At 49.8% G+C, this 20,031-nt stretch overlaps 2 protein-coding genes across 2 annotated transcripts in view; one reads left to right on the top strand and one right to left on the bottom strand.

The window, feature by feature from the left end:
- Positions 1-11,955, top strand: part of Icam2 (intercellular adhesion molecule 2) — a 14,555-nt gene extending 2,600 nt beyond the window's left edge. Inside the window, exons 2-5 of the mRNA XM_036194547.1 lie at positions 3,580-3,693; positions 8,531-8,800; positions 9,895-10,203; positions 11,621-11,955. Of these exons, the coding sequence (XP_036050440.1) occupies positions 3,633-3,693; positions 8,531-8,800; positions 9,895-10,203; positions 11,621-11,808 (828 nt within the window). The 5' untranslated portion in view covers positions 3,580-3,632 and the 3' untranslated portion in view covers positions 11,809-11,955. The remainder of the gene's footprint in view (positions 1-3,579; positions 3,694-8,530; positions 8,801-9,894; positions 10,204-11,620) is intronic.
- On the bottom strand, positions 11,369-14,953 carry Prr29 (proline rich 29). Its single transcript, XM_036194548.1, has 6 exons — positions 14,863-14,953; positions 14,550-14,625; positions 14,281-14,387; positions 13,101-13,327; positions 12,899-12,969; positions 11,369-12,743 (listed from the first exon to the last, which is right to left on the bottom strand). Exons 1-6 carry the CDS (start codon positions 14,920-14,922, stop codon positions 12,715-12,717), a joined length of 570 nt encoding a protein of 189 aa, XP_036050441.1. The 5' UTR covers positions 14,923-14,953; the 3' UTR covers positions 11,369-12,714.
- Between the last annotated feature and the right edge of the window lie 5,078 nt (positions 14,954-20,031).

Here is a 20,031-nt window from a genome sequence, read left to right as displayed (position 1 = left end):
TATCTTATTCTTTCTGAGTGTCTTGATCTTCTTATCTTTCCACAAACACTTTATGATCAGCTTTCAAGTTCCAGGGACAACCTTCTTGGGATTAACTGGAATTGCATTGAATCTGCATATCAGTTAGGAAAGAAATTACCTTTCTTTCCTATTTTATTACATTTTATTTTAGGAGGCACATGCATGCCCCAGCACACATGCAGAAGTCAGAGGACAGCTTGTGGGAGTCAGGTCTCTCCCTTCTACCACATGGGTCCCAGGAATCAAACTCAGGTCATCAGGCTTGGTGGCCAGGGCCTGTGCCCTCTAAGTGAGCCGTCTGAGCAACCCCCACTCAAATGTCTTATTTCTTCTCAAATTAAGTCTGAAAAGTTAATTTTTCTAAGATTTGGTTTACTTTGTTCCATATTTTATGGCACACATCATTTTATAGTGTCCTTCATTTTTTATTATTGGGCAAGGGGGTTGAGAATAGCCCAGATTGGCTTCAAACTCACCATTCACCTGTCTTGACTGTCTAAGTGGTACTGGGATTATACATCTGGTTTTTATTTATTTGTTTGTTTGTCTGTTTTTTGAGACAGGGTTTCTCGGTGTAATAACAGTCCTGGCTGTCCTAGAACTCACTCTGTAGACCAGGCTGGCCTCAAACTCAGAGATCCACCTACTTCTGCCTCACAAGTGTTGGGATTAAAGGCATGTGCCACCACCACCACCATCACCTGTCTTATTTATATATATACATATACATATACATATATATATATATATATATATATATATATATATATATATATATATATATAATTTTTTATTTTTTTCTCCCAAGACAAGGTTTCCCTGTGTTGTTTTGGTGCCTTGGTGCCTGTCCTGGATCTCACTCTGTAGACCAGGTTGGCCTCGAACTGCCTGGCTCTGCCTCCTGAGTGGTTTTTTTTTGTTTTGTTTTGTTTTGTTTTGTTTTTTTAAATTGTGGAACTATACATATAAAATGAGCTGTATACCCATTTGTTTGTTTATTTTTCAACCAAGCACATTCAATTGTTCTGAAACTAATCTTCGGAACCAATCTTACAGAATGAAACTACCCTTAAGAAAACTCCCACTTCCCTCCCCAGCCCCTGGCAGCCTCCCTTCTCCCTTCTGTTGGGTGAGCATCTTTTGATAACCCTGCTGCGATTCCATGCTTGTCCTGGTCATGGCTGTTTGCTTTCTTTTTGAGCCTTGTCCGGAAGGTTCCTCTGGCCTTCTGCTGTCTTACCTGTCCCTCCCAAAGGTCTCCAGGGAGCCTGACCCTCACAGTGGCTTCCTTTGCCCCTGCTCTGGTGGGCTTCATCAGCTGTCACAGCTACCTGACACTCATAGGGGCTTCACTCTTTCCTAGGTACGTGACTTTGATCAAACCACTCAGCCTCTCTGTGCTTCAGCTTCTCCTTCTCGGAGGTGATGAGAACAGAAGGAGGACTTGAGCTTGTAGAGTTTTGGAGAAACGTGTTAATAATTAGAGAGGGCTTTGACAGTGACCAGCATGAAGTAGGTACAGCTGATGCCCTGAGACAACATTTCAATCCTGCACAACAGAGGTCCCAGAAATCACACTAAAGCTAGAAAATCCGTACCGTCTGGAGACATCGTACCCTCATAACACTGTAACACATTGTCCCCAGACCCCTGCTGGTGGTAGTGTCAACCTCCTGTTCTGCAGCTGTGTTCAAGTGTAGCGTGGACAACTATGTGCAGGAAGTACGTGGTATCCTGTACCATCTAGGTTTGTGTGGACACACTACAAAGCTCACACAAGCACAAATTGCCTGATGACGAATTTCTCTGAGCCTGAACTACAAAGTGAGCTCAAGGTCAGGGTGGACCACTTAGTGAGACCCTGTCTCATAATGAAAAGCACCAGGAGTGCTGGGGTGTGGTGCTGAGCACTTGCCTAGCATGTACAAAGCCCCAGCATCCCAGCCACCAGCACCCCCAAAATGGAAAAAGAACTTGTTCCTTCCCTAAGTAACGCCTACCTGTCTGTGTTGCTGTGTTATTATTACCACTATTGTTGTTATTACTATTATTTTATTATCCAGAGGTGGTCAGTCTCCACTGTATCATCCAGACTCTTCCAGGCATCCTCTCCTGTTCTCAGCACTCTGTCAGCCTCATGTGAGATTAGACCCCCCCACACTCCTCTTCTCTCTGCTTACTCTGTCTTCCCCTCCCTTCTGGAATGATCTCAAAGCTTGGCAGCCTCATACAGGGACTTCCCTGGGTCTAGGCTGACATCATCTGCACTGGAGAGCTATACACACAGTCAGTACTCAGCATGGTGAGTACCCCGGGTCCAGCTGACAACATCTGCACTGGAGAGCTATACACACACACACACACACACACACACACACACACACACACACAGTCAGTACTCAGCATGGTGAGTACCCTGGGTCCAGGCTGACAACATCTGCACTGGAGAGCTGTACACACACACACACACACACACACACACACACACACACACACACACATCAGTACTCACCGTGATGAGAACGGCACCAAAGGACTCCAGCCCACAAACCCAGGACACTGGTTGAGCCATTGAAGCTTCCGCTGCATGACTTCTGGGGGGTGCAGTGGTCTGAGAACTGGCCTTGCCTGTGGCTTCCTGATCTTAGATAATGAGTCCTCAACACCCTGGGATGCCCTTCAGATAGGCCCTTCCTGGGATTCCACCAAGATATCAAGGAGGCCTGCTTTTGTCCCACCTGTCCTGGAGAATCTAAGAACTGAGAGAGTAAGGTTGGCTATATGGTGAGCACAGTGTTGCCTGGGAAGGTCTTCTATCCCATAATAGCCTGTGGGAAAGCCTGCCTGAAGAGTAGATGGGCCAGAAGGCACTAACTGACATGCCCAGAAAAAGGCCTAGGATTTGGGAATGGGCTGTAGCCAGTCTGTTCCCTGACTCCTGGGCCCAGGCTACTGGAGACCACTGTGGGCTCCCCTTTTGCAGTCTCTGAGCCCCAAGGGGCTCTGCATTGGCTGAGTTCTCCTGGAAACTAAGCGAGACATTAAGGTGTGCAGACATATGCCGGGCATTAGCAGGAGATTGCTGTGGGACTCTGTTCTAACTTTGGATATTATCTTCCTAGAGGTGACTACAACAGAGGCCCGGTGGGATTCAGAGTTCCCCAGATCTGAGCCTTGGAGGCTTCACTCTGCCCTGTGCACAGAAATAGGGATTCCACACACGCATACACACACATACATGTAAGTGCATGCACACATGCCCAAGTGCCGCACATACTTCCTTAAATATGAGCTCCCATTGCTCTCCTAACCTTATACAGGGAGTAAGCCATGTGGGAGGACCGTGTTACACCCCTGCTTATCAGCTGCTTCCCAGCTTCCTCTGCCTGAATTCTTGAGGGCCTGAAGGCTTGGGAGCTGACCTGTGCATAAGGCTTCCTGATCTCAGATAATTAGAGGAAATGAGATCATTGGTACAGAGAAGACCACAGAGATTTCAGCCCGAGCTCCAGCCTTCACTCCACAATCTGTGGTGTCCATCTTTCCATCTCCCTCCAGGCAGCCATCAGCTGTGCCCCTGGAGCCGACAGACCCCACAGACCCCACCTGAGATGTTTTCTTCTGCTTGCCGGAGTCTGCCTATAACCCTCCTTGCCCTGCTCTGCTGCTCAGGTAAGCGGTCCCCAGGGTTCCCAGCACGCCGCACCTTAGGGTGGGGAGTTTCACTCTATTCCTTGGGCTTCAGGTTGGGGAGGAGGGCATCCTGGCCACAGGGGTCTCTCCACCATGGATACAGAAGACCGTGACAGCCTGGCTTGGGTTTTTCCATGGCCTCAGGCAGTGGCTAGAATCATGGCCTCTCGGTTACTATAAGGAATAAGCCCGGGGCTCGAATGTTGACGTGACAGGCCACCAAGGTTGGTTGGTGAGTAGTAGGTGAGTAAGGACTCAGGAAGGGATGCCAGGGTCTAAGTGGAGATGAGACTGTGCCAAAGGGGCCTAGTGAACAGCAGAGGGCAGCAGAAGACACCGCTCACTAGGAAACAAAATGAAAACGAAACCCTTTGCAGCGGGTCAAGGAGACAGGGAAGGACACCGCCTCTAGTGCTGGCTGCCTTGTGCCTTAGACAACCTGCCAAACGCTTTCAAGCCTGATTGCACTCAGGACCCCCGTGCACATTAGCCCTCTCAATGGATGAAGACACTGGGGTTCAGAGAGAGAATGTGCCTAGGCCACCCAGCCAGTGCATGACAAATGCTGAGTTCAAATCCAGCACTGTCCACATGGAAAGGCTCTCTTTTACCGCTGAGTGCGCTGGGTAGGGAGGTAGAAAGCACCAGCCTGTAGTTGGAATTTTCCTGCCTGGCCCAGTCAGGACAAATCTCTCTCACCCGCCAGTCCCACAGTCGCTCAGACCCAACCAAGAAAGCACACAGAAACTTACATTGTTTACAAACTGTATGGCCGTGGCAGGCTTCTTGTTATCTACTTCTTCTATCTTAAATTAACCCATTTCTGTTACTCTATACTTTGCCACATGGCTTGTGGCTTGCCAGTGTCTTTACATGTTGCTTCTCATGGCGGCAGCTGGTGGTGTCTCCTCCCAGCCTTCTACTTCCCAGAATTCTCTCCTCTCTTGTCCCGCCTATACTTCCTGCCTGGCCACTGGCCAATCAGAACTTTATTTACACAGAGCGATATCCACAGCACTTCCCCTTTTCTTTTTTTTTTTTTTAAGGAAGGTTTTTAACTTTTACATAGTACAATTACATATAACAAAACAATTATCAAGCAAGAATTACAGTTACAATATTAAAGAAGATATCCTATCTATCTTATATTTATGAATCTAAGGTTTTATATCTAACGTATCTTTTATCATAACTGAGGAAATTATAACCAGCTAGTCTTCAACCACATCAAAGACCTCAGAAGGATATAATATTACCTGAGAACCGGGAGAAGGATGCAAGCAACTTTCGGGAGTCTTGCAGGGTAGACAGAGACAGCTGGCAGCCTGAACAGTCACCTAATGTTCCTTTGTAAAGTTGGGTCATTTGTCTTCAGCCCACAGGGCTAGAGTCTCTCGGTCACTTCTCTCAGTGTCCTGTAGAATGTCTGGCAGTTTCCTCTGTGAAGCAGGAACCTGAAGGACCATTTTGTCAAGCAAAGTTTAGTGGTCACCTTTCTATGGGTCCTGTATGTCCAGTCGATCAAGCAGTCCAGGCAAGAACAGTTTCTTGTCCAAATGGCTATTTTTGCCAAGGTGAAGATAAACTCCATATGAAGTGTCTTCAATGTCCATCCTTCTCTCTGAAGTAAATCGGTGCTGCCAGGAGCAGACATGTCTCACTGTCCAGAAAGTCTAAATTTTAAAAGTATTTTAAATGCCATATTCTGTAGGTCTTTGAAGTATTTGAAGATTAGCTATCTATCTGAAATATGTCTATGTATATCTAGAAGACTTAACTAACATGGCTACGAGTATGATTATCATAGATGACTAATTATTAATCTATTTTTAATTATCCATTTCAATTTAAAATGAGCTATACAAACATAATACCTTAAACACGATTAGAAATATACACACAGTATAACATAATTAACTTTAAGTTTGTATCAATAAACTAAAATCTATACCAATGTAAAACATTTTAAACAAGTTGTTGCTCTTTAGAAGTAAGTTCCTTAATCTACCCTTTCATCCTATTATATCTGTATCATATCCCCTTTTCTTCTTTAGAAAGAGATCTCATTTATAATCAAACTGCTTTAAAGAAAAATATTGGGGTTTTTTTTGTCCCACACCAGAAGGCTCTTCTGATTTGGGACACAAGAATCTCTTAACCTTTTCTTTTAGCAATATGTCTGGGTTTAGAGAAGGAGTGAGCCAATTCCATCTCCAAAGCCAGCTTGATAATTTTGGGAATGTGGGTGTAGTTTCTCTTACTACTTCCTGCTGGAGGGGGGCGCTGTATCTTATGGGGATACAAAGAAAATTTTAGGATTATGGAGTAGTCCATTAGGGTGAACCTCTGAGCCAGTTGCCTTGAAACCATTCTGGATGTCAGATCATCTGGGCCATGGTGTCATCAGAGAGACCTTTCAGGTGGTCTTGGCTGATCAAACCTGATATATCTTAATCTGGAACAAATCCACAGCCTCTGGCTTTCTGTGGAAACAAAAGCAGAGACTCTTTTCCAAAGCAACATATCCTTATATCCAAATTTTGAAGTCAAGGTACCTTTAAAATTTACATATTTGTTTAACTCAACAGCTTTTACGATCAAATCTTTTTCTGTAGTTAAAAATCCCAAAGACAAGACAAACCAGATTCTCTGTGTAATATCCATCTTTGTAAGACTGAAATGCCGCTGTGGCTGCTGGCTCCACCCACCTCAGCTTCCCAACATGGTGGTGGTACAGTTTACCGCCAGCTCTGGGTCTAGAAGCAGTTCTATCAAAGCAGTACATAACCCAGAAACTTTTTTTTTTTTTTAACTAGCAAAGGCTAAATCCACCATGCAGCAGAGTAAAGTGCTGCTTGTAGACTCCTCATTCCCGCCGCACTGCAGGTCAGACGCACACACCAGGAACCCGCCATAGTAGCTCAAACCGGCAGGCTGCCGCTAACTTGAGAGAGACAACTAGGAAGCTGTTTTTAGCTCTGTTTTAGAATCTTTTTTCTCAGGTTTTAGGTGGAAACTCTTGCAAACACGTTGGGCGCCATTTGTAGTTGGAATTTTCCTGCCTGGCCCAGTCAGGACAAATCTCTCTCACCCGCCAGTCCCACAGTCGCTCAGACCCAACCAAGAAAGCACACAGAAACTTACATTGTTTACAAACTGTATGGCCGTGGCAGGCTTCTTGTTATCTACTTCTTCTATCTTAAATTAACCCATTTCTGTTACTCTATACTTTGCCACATGGCTTGTGGCTTGCCAGTGTCTTTACATGTTGCTTCTCATGGCGGCAGCTGGTGGTGTCTCCTCCCAGCCTTCTACTTCCCAGAATTCTCTCCTCTCTTGTCCCGCCTATACTTCCTGCCTGGCCACTGGCCAATCAGAACTTTATTTACACAGAGCGATATCCACAGCACCAGCCATGCTTAGGGGCCCTGCTGGCTGGGACCCAGAACCTTCATGGTTCTCACAGAGTGGAGGTGAGCACTGAGGGTCCCACCTTCATATACCAGATGTCTTACACAGGGCTGTGTGGTCAGCATAAAGAGAAGCTTCACAATGTTTACAGAGCATCAACATACATTATGAATCATTGGCACAACAGGTCCTGTTCCTGGTAGCCTGTGGCTTTTCTGGCCTAGCTCCTGGCTCTCCATGGCTTCATGAGAGCATGCTGCCAACGGCAGGTCTGGAACATGTTCCCACAACACATGCAGGGGTCACGACCTCCCTCCATATCTGCCCCAATGTCATTATCATTATCTTTTATTAACCATGTTATTAAAAATGGAGTCCCTCTGGGCAGTGGTGGCACGTGCCTTTAATCCTAGCACTCAGGAGGCAGAGGCAGGTTTGAGGCCAGCCTGGTCTACAAAGAGTTCTAGGACAGTCAGGGCTGTTACACAGAGAAATGCTGTCTCAAAAAAAAAAAAAGAAAGAAAGAAAGAAAGAAAGAAAGAAAGAAAGAAAGAAAGAAAGAAAGAAAAAAAGAAGAGTCCCTCCACTACTAGCTCCCCCGTCTTCCTGGAGCTCACCACTACTATCCTAACAGTTCTCTATGATCATGTGAGCTCAGAGCTTACCTCCGTTCTCAGAGGTGTCTTCATGACAGACGGAGGGAACTTTGAACTGGGGCCTAAGGCAGCGGGAGACAGGCTTGAGGAATATTGACCTAGTGCTGACGCACAGAGGGACTGGAGGAAAGAACACAGGGGTGGCAGCTTCTATAGGCCTGACCGGGAATGGGGCAGAGGGACCAACGGTGACCTGTCTTCTGGAGCCTTAATTACAACCGCTGGTTGTGGCTGGTTGTGGCGGCTGAGCTCCTGGCCTGGCTCCAGAGAGCAGCCCCTAGCCCTAATCCTTCCTTTGTTCAACCACACCTTTTGTTTCTCTTGTGAATCTTGTCTGAGAGTCAAGGATCAGAGAGTCCCCCAAGGATCAAAGGCCTGTGCAAAACTTGGTTCAGGAAACCTGGAAAACCGTACTACATGCTATGTGAGAAATCAAGTAATTTGCACTTGGCATTTGGTCTCTGGGAGTTCCTTTTAGGTTGCTTTGAAGATATGGAAATTAACTGGCTAAAGTGTAATTAGAAATAAAAATACCCTAGGCAAAGGGATCATGCTTCAGTCCTCCAAGGCTGAACCCCCGCTGCAGTCATGAAAGGCTAGATTCATTCTTAAGATGCCTTTGAAACTTCATTCCACGGATCCTCGTGAACCCACACACCCGTGCTAGGACACACAGTTACAGCTGGTAGTAGAGATCCCCAAGGGCAGGCATCAGAGACATCTGCTGTCTGGTGCTTTTGGTCTTCCAGGGTCTGGTAAGGCGTTTGAGGTCTACGTATGGTCCGAGAAGCAGGTAGTGGAAGCCACAGAGTCTTGGAAAGTCAACTGCAGCACCAGCTGTGAAAATCCGGAAAACGGTGGTCTGGAGACCTCTATGAGTAAGATAATGTTGGAACAGCACCCTCAAGGGAAGTGGAAACAGTTCTTAGTCTCAAACATCTCCAATGACACGAATATCCTCTGCCACTTCACCTGTGAGAAGCAGCAGCACTCTACGAATCTCAACATCACAGTATACCGTGAGTGTCTATGCGTGGGTCTCCACTCCCCAGGGCGGAGCCCATGTCTACTCTACAGTCCCAAAATTGTCCAGTGACCACTCCTGGGTCTTCTCATCTCTCTGGGCTCCTGAACCACAAGCAGGTCAGGCTGTGGGCTCAGGATCTGCTTATACCCTTGGGTAGACTCCTCCTCCTATACTTCAGAAGCAGACCGTGCAAGTTTTGAGTCTTGCTCCAAGGTCAGTCTGGCCAAGGTTCGCACAGATCTAGAAGTCAGTTCCTACCCCAGTTCAGCCACCAGAGCACTCCATGGGCATCACCAACAGTGAGAATCAGAGGAGCTAGCGGGCATCATAGGATGAAGGAACTACAGAATACCGAAAAAGTGCAAGTACCGAGCAGGATTTTGTTACCCACCAAGGACCTGTGGCAAATGTATGAGCCTTGCATACACAACTGCGGGGATAAGCCAGGATTCTCACCATGTCTTACCTCCAGGTTTTCACTGCGACCCATTACCAACATTGATGGATCAAAAAATGGAAAGATGTTCTAAATCCTAGGTGGGATGGGGGAGTGGAGGCGAGGTGTTCTAGTTTGATAGGGAACCAGGAGACCGCTGTAGCCCTTATTCAGTGCATCTGGAATTACGCTGGTCGTTAAGCTGATTGGAGAAGTGAAGCAACCCGACTCCTGCCCCAGCTTCATGAGGAGCCTCGCAGTCGGCTCCTAGAGGGCCCACGTGCGGAAGTGCTCCCTTCCAAATGCTCACAGCACAGCTACCCAGCTCTTTAATTGGAAAATTTGTGTTGAGTATTTGGAGGGGATGGAGACAGGTCCAGATTTTCTTGTTGGCTCTGCGATCTCTGGATCTTCTCTTTGTAGCCCCCATTTATTTCTATTTTCCAAATCGTGCCCACAAAGCTAGCACCCAGAACATCCTCTACCATTTACTTCCTCCTCCTTCCAATGAGCAGGCCAAGCCCCAGTCCACTTCCTGTCTCTCAAGTCCAGCTAGAGACCTGGGATAGCAGGAGATGAGCCCTGACCAGGTTGGGCCTGCAGGGATAAAGTTCCCGTCCTGAGTGGCCTTCCCACTTTGTCTCCTACAGAGCCTCCGTCTCAGGTCATCCTGAAGTTGACGCCCTCTCGGGTGGTTGTGGGTGAAGCCTTCACCGTTGAGTGCAGAGCAGCAGCCGTGAAGCCCCTTGGGAGCCTGACCCTCACTCTGCTCTGTGGCAGAGAGACCCTGCAGAACCAGACCTTTGAGGGAACTGAACATGAGGCCATAGCCATATTCAACAGCACAGCTCTAACAAAGGGTGGTCTCAACTTCTCCTGCCATGCTGAGCTGGACCTGCGGCCCCATGGTGGGTACATCATCCGCACCATCTCAGAGTACCAGATCCTTGAGGTCTTCGGTAAGGAGACTCTATGGGCTTGAGAGGGTCAGAGATGGTGCTCCTTCTTAGCACTGTGGGGAAGGAAAACCCATGAGCCCCACTCTTAGGTGGTTTGATGTGCATGTAGAATCCTGAGGGCTCTCTCTTACTTCCCCGATTCGCTGGGTGTCTCTCCAAGTTCCAAGCTGAACCCTAACTTTTCCAGAAGCCAGGAGAGCTCAGTTAGTGGCTTAGCCTTCACTGAGCTGTGTAGTCTTGACCATGGTAGTGAGCTCTCTCCAGCTATGACCATCCTTTCTACAATGAAAAGGCTGGCTGGCCTGGCCCACAGGTTCCCCAGAGCACTGCTGTTCTGTGACTCTTGGTGGCCAAAGCCTGTTGTAATAAGCTTGTTTGAAACTCACTCAGCTCTGCCTGAGAAGGGACATGGTATAAACATGACTGTGACATCCTCCAGGCCATAGTGTTGTTGGTGTTTTTACTCTTTTCTCTTTGGGGGCCCACCACCCAGCTCTCAAATAATCACACAGAGACTTACTCTTTCTTATGAATGCCTGGCCTTAGCTTGGCTTATTTTTAGCCAGCCTTTCTTTTTTTTCTTGTTTTGTTTTGTTTTTCAAGACAGGGTTTCTCTGTGTAGCTTTGCGCCTTTCCTGGAACTCACTTGGTAGCCCAGGTTGGCCTTGAACTCACAGAGATCCGCCTGGCTTTGCCTCCTGAGTGCTGGGATTAAAGGAGTGCACCCACCACCACCCAGCTAGCCAGCCTTTCTTAACTTAAATTATCCCATCTACCTTTTGCCTCTGGGCTTTTACCTTTCTCTATTTCTGTATATCTTTCCTTTCCTTCTTACTCTGTGGGTGGCTGGGTGGCTGGATGGCTGGGTGACTGGGTGGCTGGATGGCTGGATGGCTGGGTGGCTGGGTGGCTGGATGGCTGGGTGGCTGGGTGGCTGACCCCTGGCATCCTCCTCTCCTCCTTTTCTCACTCCTCCTTTTTTTCCTTCTATTTATGCTCTCTGCCTGCCAGCCCTGCCTACCCTTCCTCCTGCCTAGCTATTGGCCATTTAGCTCTTTATTAGACCAATCAGGCAAAGTAACACAGCTACACAGAGTTAAACAAATGCAACATAAAAGAATGCAACACACCTTTGCATCATTAAACAAATGTTCCACAGCGTAAACACATCTTCAGCTAATATTCCACAACACCATGGTGTCCAGCCTCTACATACTGGCCTCAGGAGCTGCTGGAAGAGGGGTGTCTGCTCTGCCTGGTGGCCTGGAGCGGAGGCCACCTTCCTTACATGTCAGACCTCATGCCACTGCTCTCCGCTACCGGCTGACTGTGGAATGCCTGAGTGGGCAAGGAGTGATGGTGGACTCCCTGGGGTGTCTGGCACCCGGAAAGCTCTAACTGTCTCTTTCCTCCCCAGAGATTATAAACAACAACCCGATGGTCATCATAATCGTGGTGGTGTCAATACTCCTGTTCTTATTTGTGACATCCGTCCTGCTCTGCTTTATCCTCGGCCAGCACTGGCACAGGAGGCGGATGGGCTCCTATGGGGTGCTAGCTGCATGGAGGAGGCTGCCCCGAGCCTTCCGGCAACGTCCTGTGTGAGCTGATGTTGCCGGGTCCCTGGTGGCTGCTGGAACTCAACATGGCACCCCCAGGGTGTGGTCCAGCACAGGCGAAGGACTGTGGCAGCAGCCCAAGGCTCTGGGGACATTTCCTTGTTTGAGCCTCAATACAAACCCCTGGATTTCACCCTGTGCCCTCCGTGTCTGCTCCTGGGCTAACAGACAACACAAGGAAGGTACTAAGTGTCACCTGCTCACCCTGTGTGTGTCGCCTCCGTTCTTCCCGCCCCCTGCTATTTCCCATGGCTTTCCAGAGCCTCTGCAGCCCAGGCCCCAGACATCTACCCACACCATTAGCAACCAGTTTCCTACTGAGGTCTCATGAGCGGGAGGACATTCTGTTTGCACATGGCCCTGGGGACCTGGGGCTGTTCCTGGTTGAATCAGGACCCAGCCCCTGACTCTCCTTTCTGCCAACAGAGTCCAGTGAAAGGGGACTGGAGGAAGCCAAGTCTGCCGTAGGGGCCTCCTGAGCTGGCCTTCTCCCCAACCAAGCTGCCCTCCGAGGGCCTTAAGGCATTTGGAGACACAAGCCACCCTCTTCTCCCTTGCTCTATTTCAGGCCCAAGGGTGATGCCACAGAGAGGAGAGAGGGGCAAAGGCCAGCTGGGGCTCTGGTATCAGGGCCTTACTCTGGTCCAGACAGGAAACAGTGGATCAATTGGGTTTATGTGGCTTCTGGGTCAGGGAGGGACTCCAAGGAGCTTTTGATGCAGAAAAGCCAGCTCAAGACAGCAGTGGAGTTGAGAGCCTGATGCCCCAGGGTAGAGGGCTTGGCTGGGGCAGAGTGGGCCAGAAGGTCTCCGGCATGGGCACAGAGTCAGAGTCGCTCCAGCGTTTTGGCAGCCCTGTGCAGAAGCTGGTGAGGCCTGGTGAATGTCTGTCTTCATGGCAGGCTCTCAGCATCATAGTAGTCTAGAGAAACAGAACCTTCGGCTTGCTCCCTTCTGCCTTGGTGGACCCCAAGGAGGAACATAGAATGGGACAGGCAGTGATTGGCAGGAGCCCCCATCCACAGAGCACATGGCCCTTCTGACATCTCAGTCTGCCCCAGGTCAGGCCCCACTGACCTGAAGCTGGGGGTACATCTGCACCAACAGTCCCTGTGGCACTGGGAGGTGGGGGTGGGGGCACATCTCTCCTGAGATGGGAGAGAGAGAAGAAAGACCATGTCAGAGGCCCAGGGTGGCTTTTGAGGCTTTACCCCCAAGGCAGCTCTTTCAACCTAGACCAGGGACCTGGCCACGCCCAAACCCCTCCAGTCTCACTTACCCCTCCCCTCGCCTGGAGGCAGGGGGCTGGGGCTGGCGCTGAATCCCCGGTGCACCCTGCCAGGGAGGCTGATGTGGGGGAACAGGGAGGAAAGAGGCTGGCCAGAGTGCCATGGGGCCCAAGGAGGTCACTGGGCAAGGCAGATAGTGATGGTGGAACACCAAAGGCTCCTGCTCCTGGGCCTCCATCTCTTCCTCCACTGGTTCCTGTCGGCTGTCTGTATAGAGCTGGGGGTATGCAAAGTGAGGGGGGGTGGACACAGGCTCAGCCCTCCCTGCCCCCACTGCTCCGCCTCCTCCACCTCCGTCTCCTGAACTATTTCCTGCACACAGTCCTCAGCAGAGAGGCTACTGTCCAGTGAGCTTTCGCTGCGTGCAGGCAAGGCGCTTTGGAGACGCCCACCCCATCACTCTGCAGAGAGAACTGAGTCTCTGCGAGGCGAAGCAACTCACCTCAGAGCTAACACGAGGCAGTTCAGGTACTGACTGGGAGGATCCCAGCAACTCCAGAGTGGGTACCAGAAGTCTGTAAATCTGCCTTTGTTCGTGCATGTTTCTGGGCCCCTCTAGGAGGGGAGATGCTCAAGATCTCCACCTCCCTCAACTCCTCAACTAGCGTCTCCTTGAACTCCTCCAGACCTCCTAGAGCCCCTTTCCATTGGGTCCTCCTTTCTCAGAGCTCCTACTCCTTATTCCCTCCATTCTGGGTCAGAATCTTACCTGGTTCTCAAGGGACGGTCCTAAGGCCACCTGTGGTCCCCCAAGGACTTTCCTTCCCTTCCTCTGCTCCTTCACCGGGTGTATACTCATACCACATTTCCACACGTGCTTGGCACAGCCTACCTAGCCATACCCTTACCTGTTCATTTGTTTGACAAAAAGCAGCTGAGCCCCTAAAAAGAGTTTCTGCACCAGGCTCCAGTGGTGCCTGCCCTCCTGGGATCTGAGGTACCCAGAGAAATGTCCAGAAGGAAAGCTTTGGAAACAATATCTGGGTGGTAGTGGGGATTAGGAAACTCCCTTCCTATTGGAAGTTGACACCAGGCCTTGGCACACAGTAGATGGCAAAGGGACTCAGCCAGACAGGGGTGTGGGCTAGCTTCCTGCTGCTACTCTAGGCTCTTTTCTCCAGGTGGGGGACCCCCAGATAGAGCTGCACCTTGGGCCCCACCTTCACACACCTGTGGGCTGGACCACTCTGGCCCTGGGTTCAGGGCTCCAGCCACCAGCTGACTCAGCAGCAGCTGCTGCATCTGGGCATTCTGCAGCATCATGAGCTCCAGCAGGTCTGGGGAACAGGTTTCAACAGACCCACCTGGCCTCCACCCTGTCCAACCCGCTTCTGTCCTTCCCACCCCACAGCATTTATACAGGAAGTAACCGGCTCAGGGAGGGAGGCCTCAGGTGTGTGCGGCAGAGGGGAGTCAGGAGAGCCACCCAGGGGAGTTACCTTCCTTGACTCGGCTAGGCTGGGGCAGAGGAGACGGGACAGTCCAAGGACAAGGCTGCAAGATGGTCACCCAGGGCTGGGGACATGGGTGCAGAGACTCAGCCAAACCAGGGAGAAGAGGGGTGAGGCATGTCGGGAGCCCCCCCCCCCCCCCCCCCCTCAGTGTCTCTGCACCTCATGGCCTCCCTCCTCCCAGTCCGGTCTCTTCCCTTCTCCCCACCACATTTGTGCCCCAGAGTTTACCCCACCCCAGCTCCGCAGCCTCCACCCCACTTCCCATTCAACAGTCTGTGCTCCTGGGCTCAGGCCTCACCGTGGGGGCTGCACTCTGTAATGGGGCGCCGCTCCAGCTCCCACTGCCGAGGGAGGCCATGGCCTGGCAGGTCAGTTACCTTGGCAGCTCTGGGGACGCCAGGGAAGGCTCCTCCCAGGAGTACACTGACCCGCCCAGCCCAGGATGCCTGGTGTCTGGGAAACAGCCCAAGTCTCCGCTCTGGCCCTCCTCTTCCGGATTGTGGGGTCTTTGAGGATTCTGAGGCTCAGTTCTCCTGGAGATCCACCTTCAGGCCCCTGTGTGGGGTTCCCCAGACTTTGGCCCAACTCCTCCTGACGCTGATGCTAACCCTGGGGGACCCGTGTTTGTTGAGTGAGAAGCTAAGGTGACTTGATTTCCTGGTCCCATAGGAATAGAAAATTGTATAGAACTTGGCATGAGTGTGTGAGGCAGGTGAGGAGGGCAGAGCATCCATTAACTGTCACCCTGTCAATCACTCTCAGGAGAGAGGAGTCCTAAGGACCCAGTGGTTTCTGGAGGGGGACCAGGCAGACACGGGGCAAATTCACGGAACAGGCTGTGGCTCTGGCCCACAGTGCCTGAGGGCTCTCCATGTCTTCCCTGCAGATTCACTCAGTCCCTCAAAAGCTGAGCCATTCACTGCTCCCTCAGAGGTGGGGAAGGTGGGCATTCAGGACTAGAGTCCCCAACACCATCTTGTATTTCCAAAGCATGCATTCTTCTGACAAGAAGTTAGCCAAGTGTCTACTGCTTAAGAACAGGTGAAGAGGGGAGATCTATTTCCGCAGCTGTGACATCCGAAGACAGGCCCCAAGCAGCGGTCAGGACGATCCCGACAGGAAGCTGGGATTAACACCAAAGTCTCCCCCTCCCCTCTCCCCCCATTCTCCACTTCTGTTCCCGTTTCCACAGTCCTGGAGTGCAGAGCCAGAAGGAACATTCCCAGCTCTTCCTTTATCCTTGTCTGTCGGAGATATTGTTACTGGATTTATCGGGGTCAGAGCCTCTTCAATAAACTGATTAAAAAGACAAATTCACTTTTTTAGGTGGTGCACACACCTTTAATCCCAGTACTACCAGAGGCAGAAGCAGGCAGATCTCTGAGTTCTAGGCCACCCTGGTCTACAGAGTGAGTTCCAGAACAGCCATGGCAACACAGAGAAACCCTGTCTCAAAAAAATCAAAAAAGTAAAAAAAAAAAAAAATTAATAGTAAAAATGTGGAAAAAGGAGATTGATTCATGTGGTCATATTAAGAAGGGGGCAAAGGGATGCAGTGACAGCTTCACCAACTGGTCCATCCACAGATCAGCTAGAAGGGACACCATTCCTATAGAGGTTGCTATGGAGTCTCAGGTTTCCTAGGCTGACCTCAATTTCCAAATGTGCCCAGGGACACCCTTGAACTCCTGATCCCCCTCACCCATATTTCTCAAATGCTGGCATTGCACGTATGTCTCATCACGCCTTGTTTATGGGGTGCTGGGCAGCGCTTCATGAGTGCAAATGGTTTATCCATCAATTGAATCATAACCACAGCCCCAAGAGCCCCAATTCTCAATAACAAAGCCTGTGTGTGTGTGTGTGTGTGTGTGTGTGTGTGTGTGTGTGTGTCTTCTCAGTACACTACTGCTCAGCCACGGCATATCTATATTGATGTGGAAAGATGTCAAAGAGAGTGGACTGAAAAAGACCAGAAGGATCTTATTGTGTTTTTAATTTTTAATTTTCTTGTACGTGTATTGGTATTTTGCCTGCATGTGTGTCTGTATACTACATGTGTGTCTAGTGCCCATGGAGGACAGAAGGGGTATTGCACCCCCTAGATAAGCGTTGCATATGGTTGTGAGCTATGGTGTGGCTGTTGGGAATTGAAACCATCTATTAACCACTGAGCCGTCTCTCCAGCCCCTTTGTGTTTGTTTTTAAAGATTTCCCTTGGTGACCTTCGTGCTTGGATTCCTCATTGCAGACTCCATCTCTGGTCAGGTCTTCCTGGAGATTAATATAGATGATAAGATTTTTTTTTTTTTTTAAAATCACATGTCCAGGACTAGGAAGTAGCTCCATTGGCTCCATGAGGCCCTGGGTTCATCCCTAGTTCCATACAGGTACACAAACCATAGGGATGTGTGTGTGTGGGGGGGGAGAGTGGGAGAACCAACTACAGAGTCTGTGGACACCTGCCTCCCCCGAAACCAGGTCCTTCTATGGCTGGTCCCCACACTCGCCCGGCTCTCTACATTTTCTACCCACAGGTGAGACAGGCCAGGAGGCTTGAGAGCCTCCAGCAATAAGGAGGGGGTATTCCTTGGGTTGGCCAAGGGGTGTCCCCTAGAGACTCTCTCTAGGGCACTTTATGGATGTTAGCTCACATCACCCGTGCCAGCCCACTCCGGGGTGTGAGCCTTGCTGGCTTTTAACCTGTCCTTGTCCTTTCTCCTTTGGTCACAGGGGCTTGCCTCCCAGATCCTGGCAATAGGGTCTGCTTTGGGGGAGTCCCCACTTAAACACCAGCCTCCTCCTTCCACGTCTGCGTTTCTACAGAGGAGCCCTGGAAAGATGCTGTGTAAAACCTGCATTTAGAACACAGGGCTGAGGAGAAACTGGTGTGCCTATTCAAATGCTTTGGAAATCAAGCCATACCCATACAAAGGCAGAAAATTCCCAAATGGCTGCCTGAACTCTGGAGAGTTCTGGAGGAGGTGACTCACCAGCTCCTTCCCTGTCCATGATTGTGACCTTTCAGATGTCGGACCCTCCACCTTTCCCTTCGTATTTGTCCCTCAATGGGGACTCTTCGTTTTGTCTTTGGAATTTTATTTGTTCATTTTGTGTGTGTGTCTGTATGTGTGTGTGCACATTTGTGTGCCAGTGTGCATACTTGTGTGTTCATATGGAGGTTTTTTTTGTTTTTCGAGATAGGGTTTCTCTGTGTAGCTTTGGAGCCTGTCCGGGAATTCACTCTGCAGACCAGGCTGGCCTCAAACTCAGAAATCCGCCTGGCTCTGCCTCCCAAGTGCTGAGATTAAAGACATGTGCCACCACTGTCCCACTACAATGTTATTTTTTTAATTAATTACTTACTTGTTTTTTATACATATGGGTGTTTTGTCTGCATGTATGTCAGTACATCACATGTGGGCCTGATGCCTGCAGAGGCCAGAAGAGGTCACCGGATCCCCTGGAACTGGAGTTACAGATGGCTGCGAGCATCCTGAGAGGCAGAGGCAGGCAGATCTCTGAGTTCCAGGCCAGCCTGGTCTACAGAGTGAGTTCTAGGACAGTCAAGGCTACACAGAGAAACCCTGTCTCAGAAAACCAAACCAAACCGACCAAACAAATCATACACCTGGAATGAGGAACCGCTTCCTCCTGCTTTCATATGGAAAATGACCAGAAAAGACCCCGTGTAAAACTTCCAGGGACAGTCTCAAGGTCTACGTTAGCCACAGTGAGGAAGACCAGGGAGAGAGCAGCAGACAGCAACGGGCCCTGTTGTCCAGTTTCCAAAGAAGCAAGGAGCTGGATCTGAGGCTTAAAGGAAGTGAAACGTTGGTCTGCAGAATTCTGCGGCTGACAACGTATGGGCAAGACGGAGTCTAGGCAACGCACAAGCGAAGGGAGTGTGTCCCACATACACGCTCTCACCCCACTATTCTACCCATCACAGTTATCCTTGAGTGGTTTGTGGGGGTGTGGCTTTGTTCAACATGTAGCTGGTAGTACTTTGGGGCGTGTTAAGTATTGTGTTGATGGGATGCCCTGGGATGGGGACTTCTTTCCAGAGTCTCACCCATTGGAACTACAAAATGGAGTTTCAGAGCCCCTTACCCCCCACCCCTGTACCCCCCAGGATCTCTGGAACTGAGGTGCCATCAACCATGAATGAGCATCTAGTGAAGATCCTAGGAAGGCACCCTGACCAATCAACCTAGGAAAGAAACCGAGTGCTCAGACTCGGAAAGGTCATGGCACACTCACTCACTGTGGGTCAGGGTGGGATTTTCTAGAAGGTGGCTCTACTTTGCAGAATCTTCTTGTCTGTGGGTGACCGTAACCTGTAAAATAGCTCAAGGAAAAAGAGGGGTTTTGTTTGCCTTTGGTTTGCTGCTAGGATAGGATTGGGATGAAACAGGTCCACAGTCTGCTTGGTTCAGGGTCCACAGTGACTTATGCTGTAACTTGATTGGAATAAGAAGTACTCAGGGCTGGAGAGATGGCTCAGAGGTTAAGAGCACTGGCTGCTCTTCCAGAGGCCCCGGATTCAATTCCCAGCAACCACATGGCAGCTCACAACTGTCTGTAACTCTACTTCCAGGGGACTCAACACCTTCACACAGATACACATGCAGGCAAAACACCAATGTACATAAAATAAAATTAAATAATTTTTTAAAAGAATTACTCAGGGCTAAAGAGATGGTTCCGAGGTTAAGAGCACTAATTGCTCTTCCGGAGGCCCCAGGTTCAATTCCCAGCATCTATATCACAACTGTCTGTAGCTCCAGTTCCAGGGGATCTGACTCCAACACACAGATACATATGTAGGCAAAACACCAAAGCATATAAAATATAAATAAATAAATAGATAGATAGATAGATAGATAGATAGATAGATAGATAGATAAATAAGAAATACTTAGAAGATCTAGTAAATCACAGCTCTGGGTTTGTTGTGAGGGCATTTCCAGGGAGGATTTGATCCCCCAGCCAGGGAGGGACCTGTAGAGGAGACCAATGTGTGTAGAGGAGACCAGTGCGCACACCTGGCTTACAAAATGCTCAGAGTGTCGGTGACGTCTATGGGCACGGTGGCAGCCGCACAGTGAGGCTGAGAAGTGACTAGCCCCAGGCCCAGCACCACAGTCAGGGGCTCAGTGACATCCAAAGCTCTGTCCACAGAGGTTCTAGAAGGAGTACAGGATCCTCCAGGAGATGAGGGTGGCTGCGCGCCAGGCCTTCTGAGCCTACCAAAGCACACTCCACCCGAGAGCTCAGTCTGCTGAGGGCTAGGAGCAGCTGCCTGTGGCAGGGATGGACACGGCATAGTCAAGACAGGCTGCTTTGGAAGGTCTGGAAAGCAGGGAGGGGACAAAAATCCACAGCTCCCGCAGGCTGAAGAAGGTGAGATGGAGCACTTCATAACAACTCCGCTAGGGGGCACCACATCTACAGAGTGACCAGG

Source organism: Onychomys torridus, chromosome 8 (assembly GCF_903995425.1).
Source record: "Onychomys torridus chromosome 8, mOncTor1.1, whole genome shotgun sequence".
Taxonomy (NCBI): domain Eukaryota; kingdom Metazoa; phylum Chordata; class Mammalia; order Rodentia; family Cricetidae; genus Onychomys; species Onychomys torridus.
Note: the sequence above shows the minus strand (reverse complement) of the source record. Positions and strands in the feature narration are given on the sequence as shown.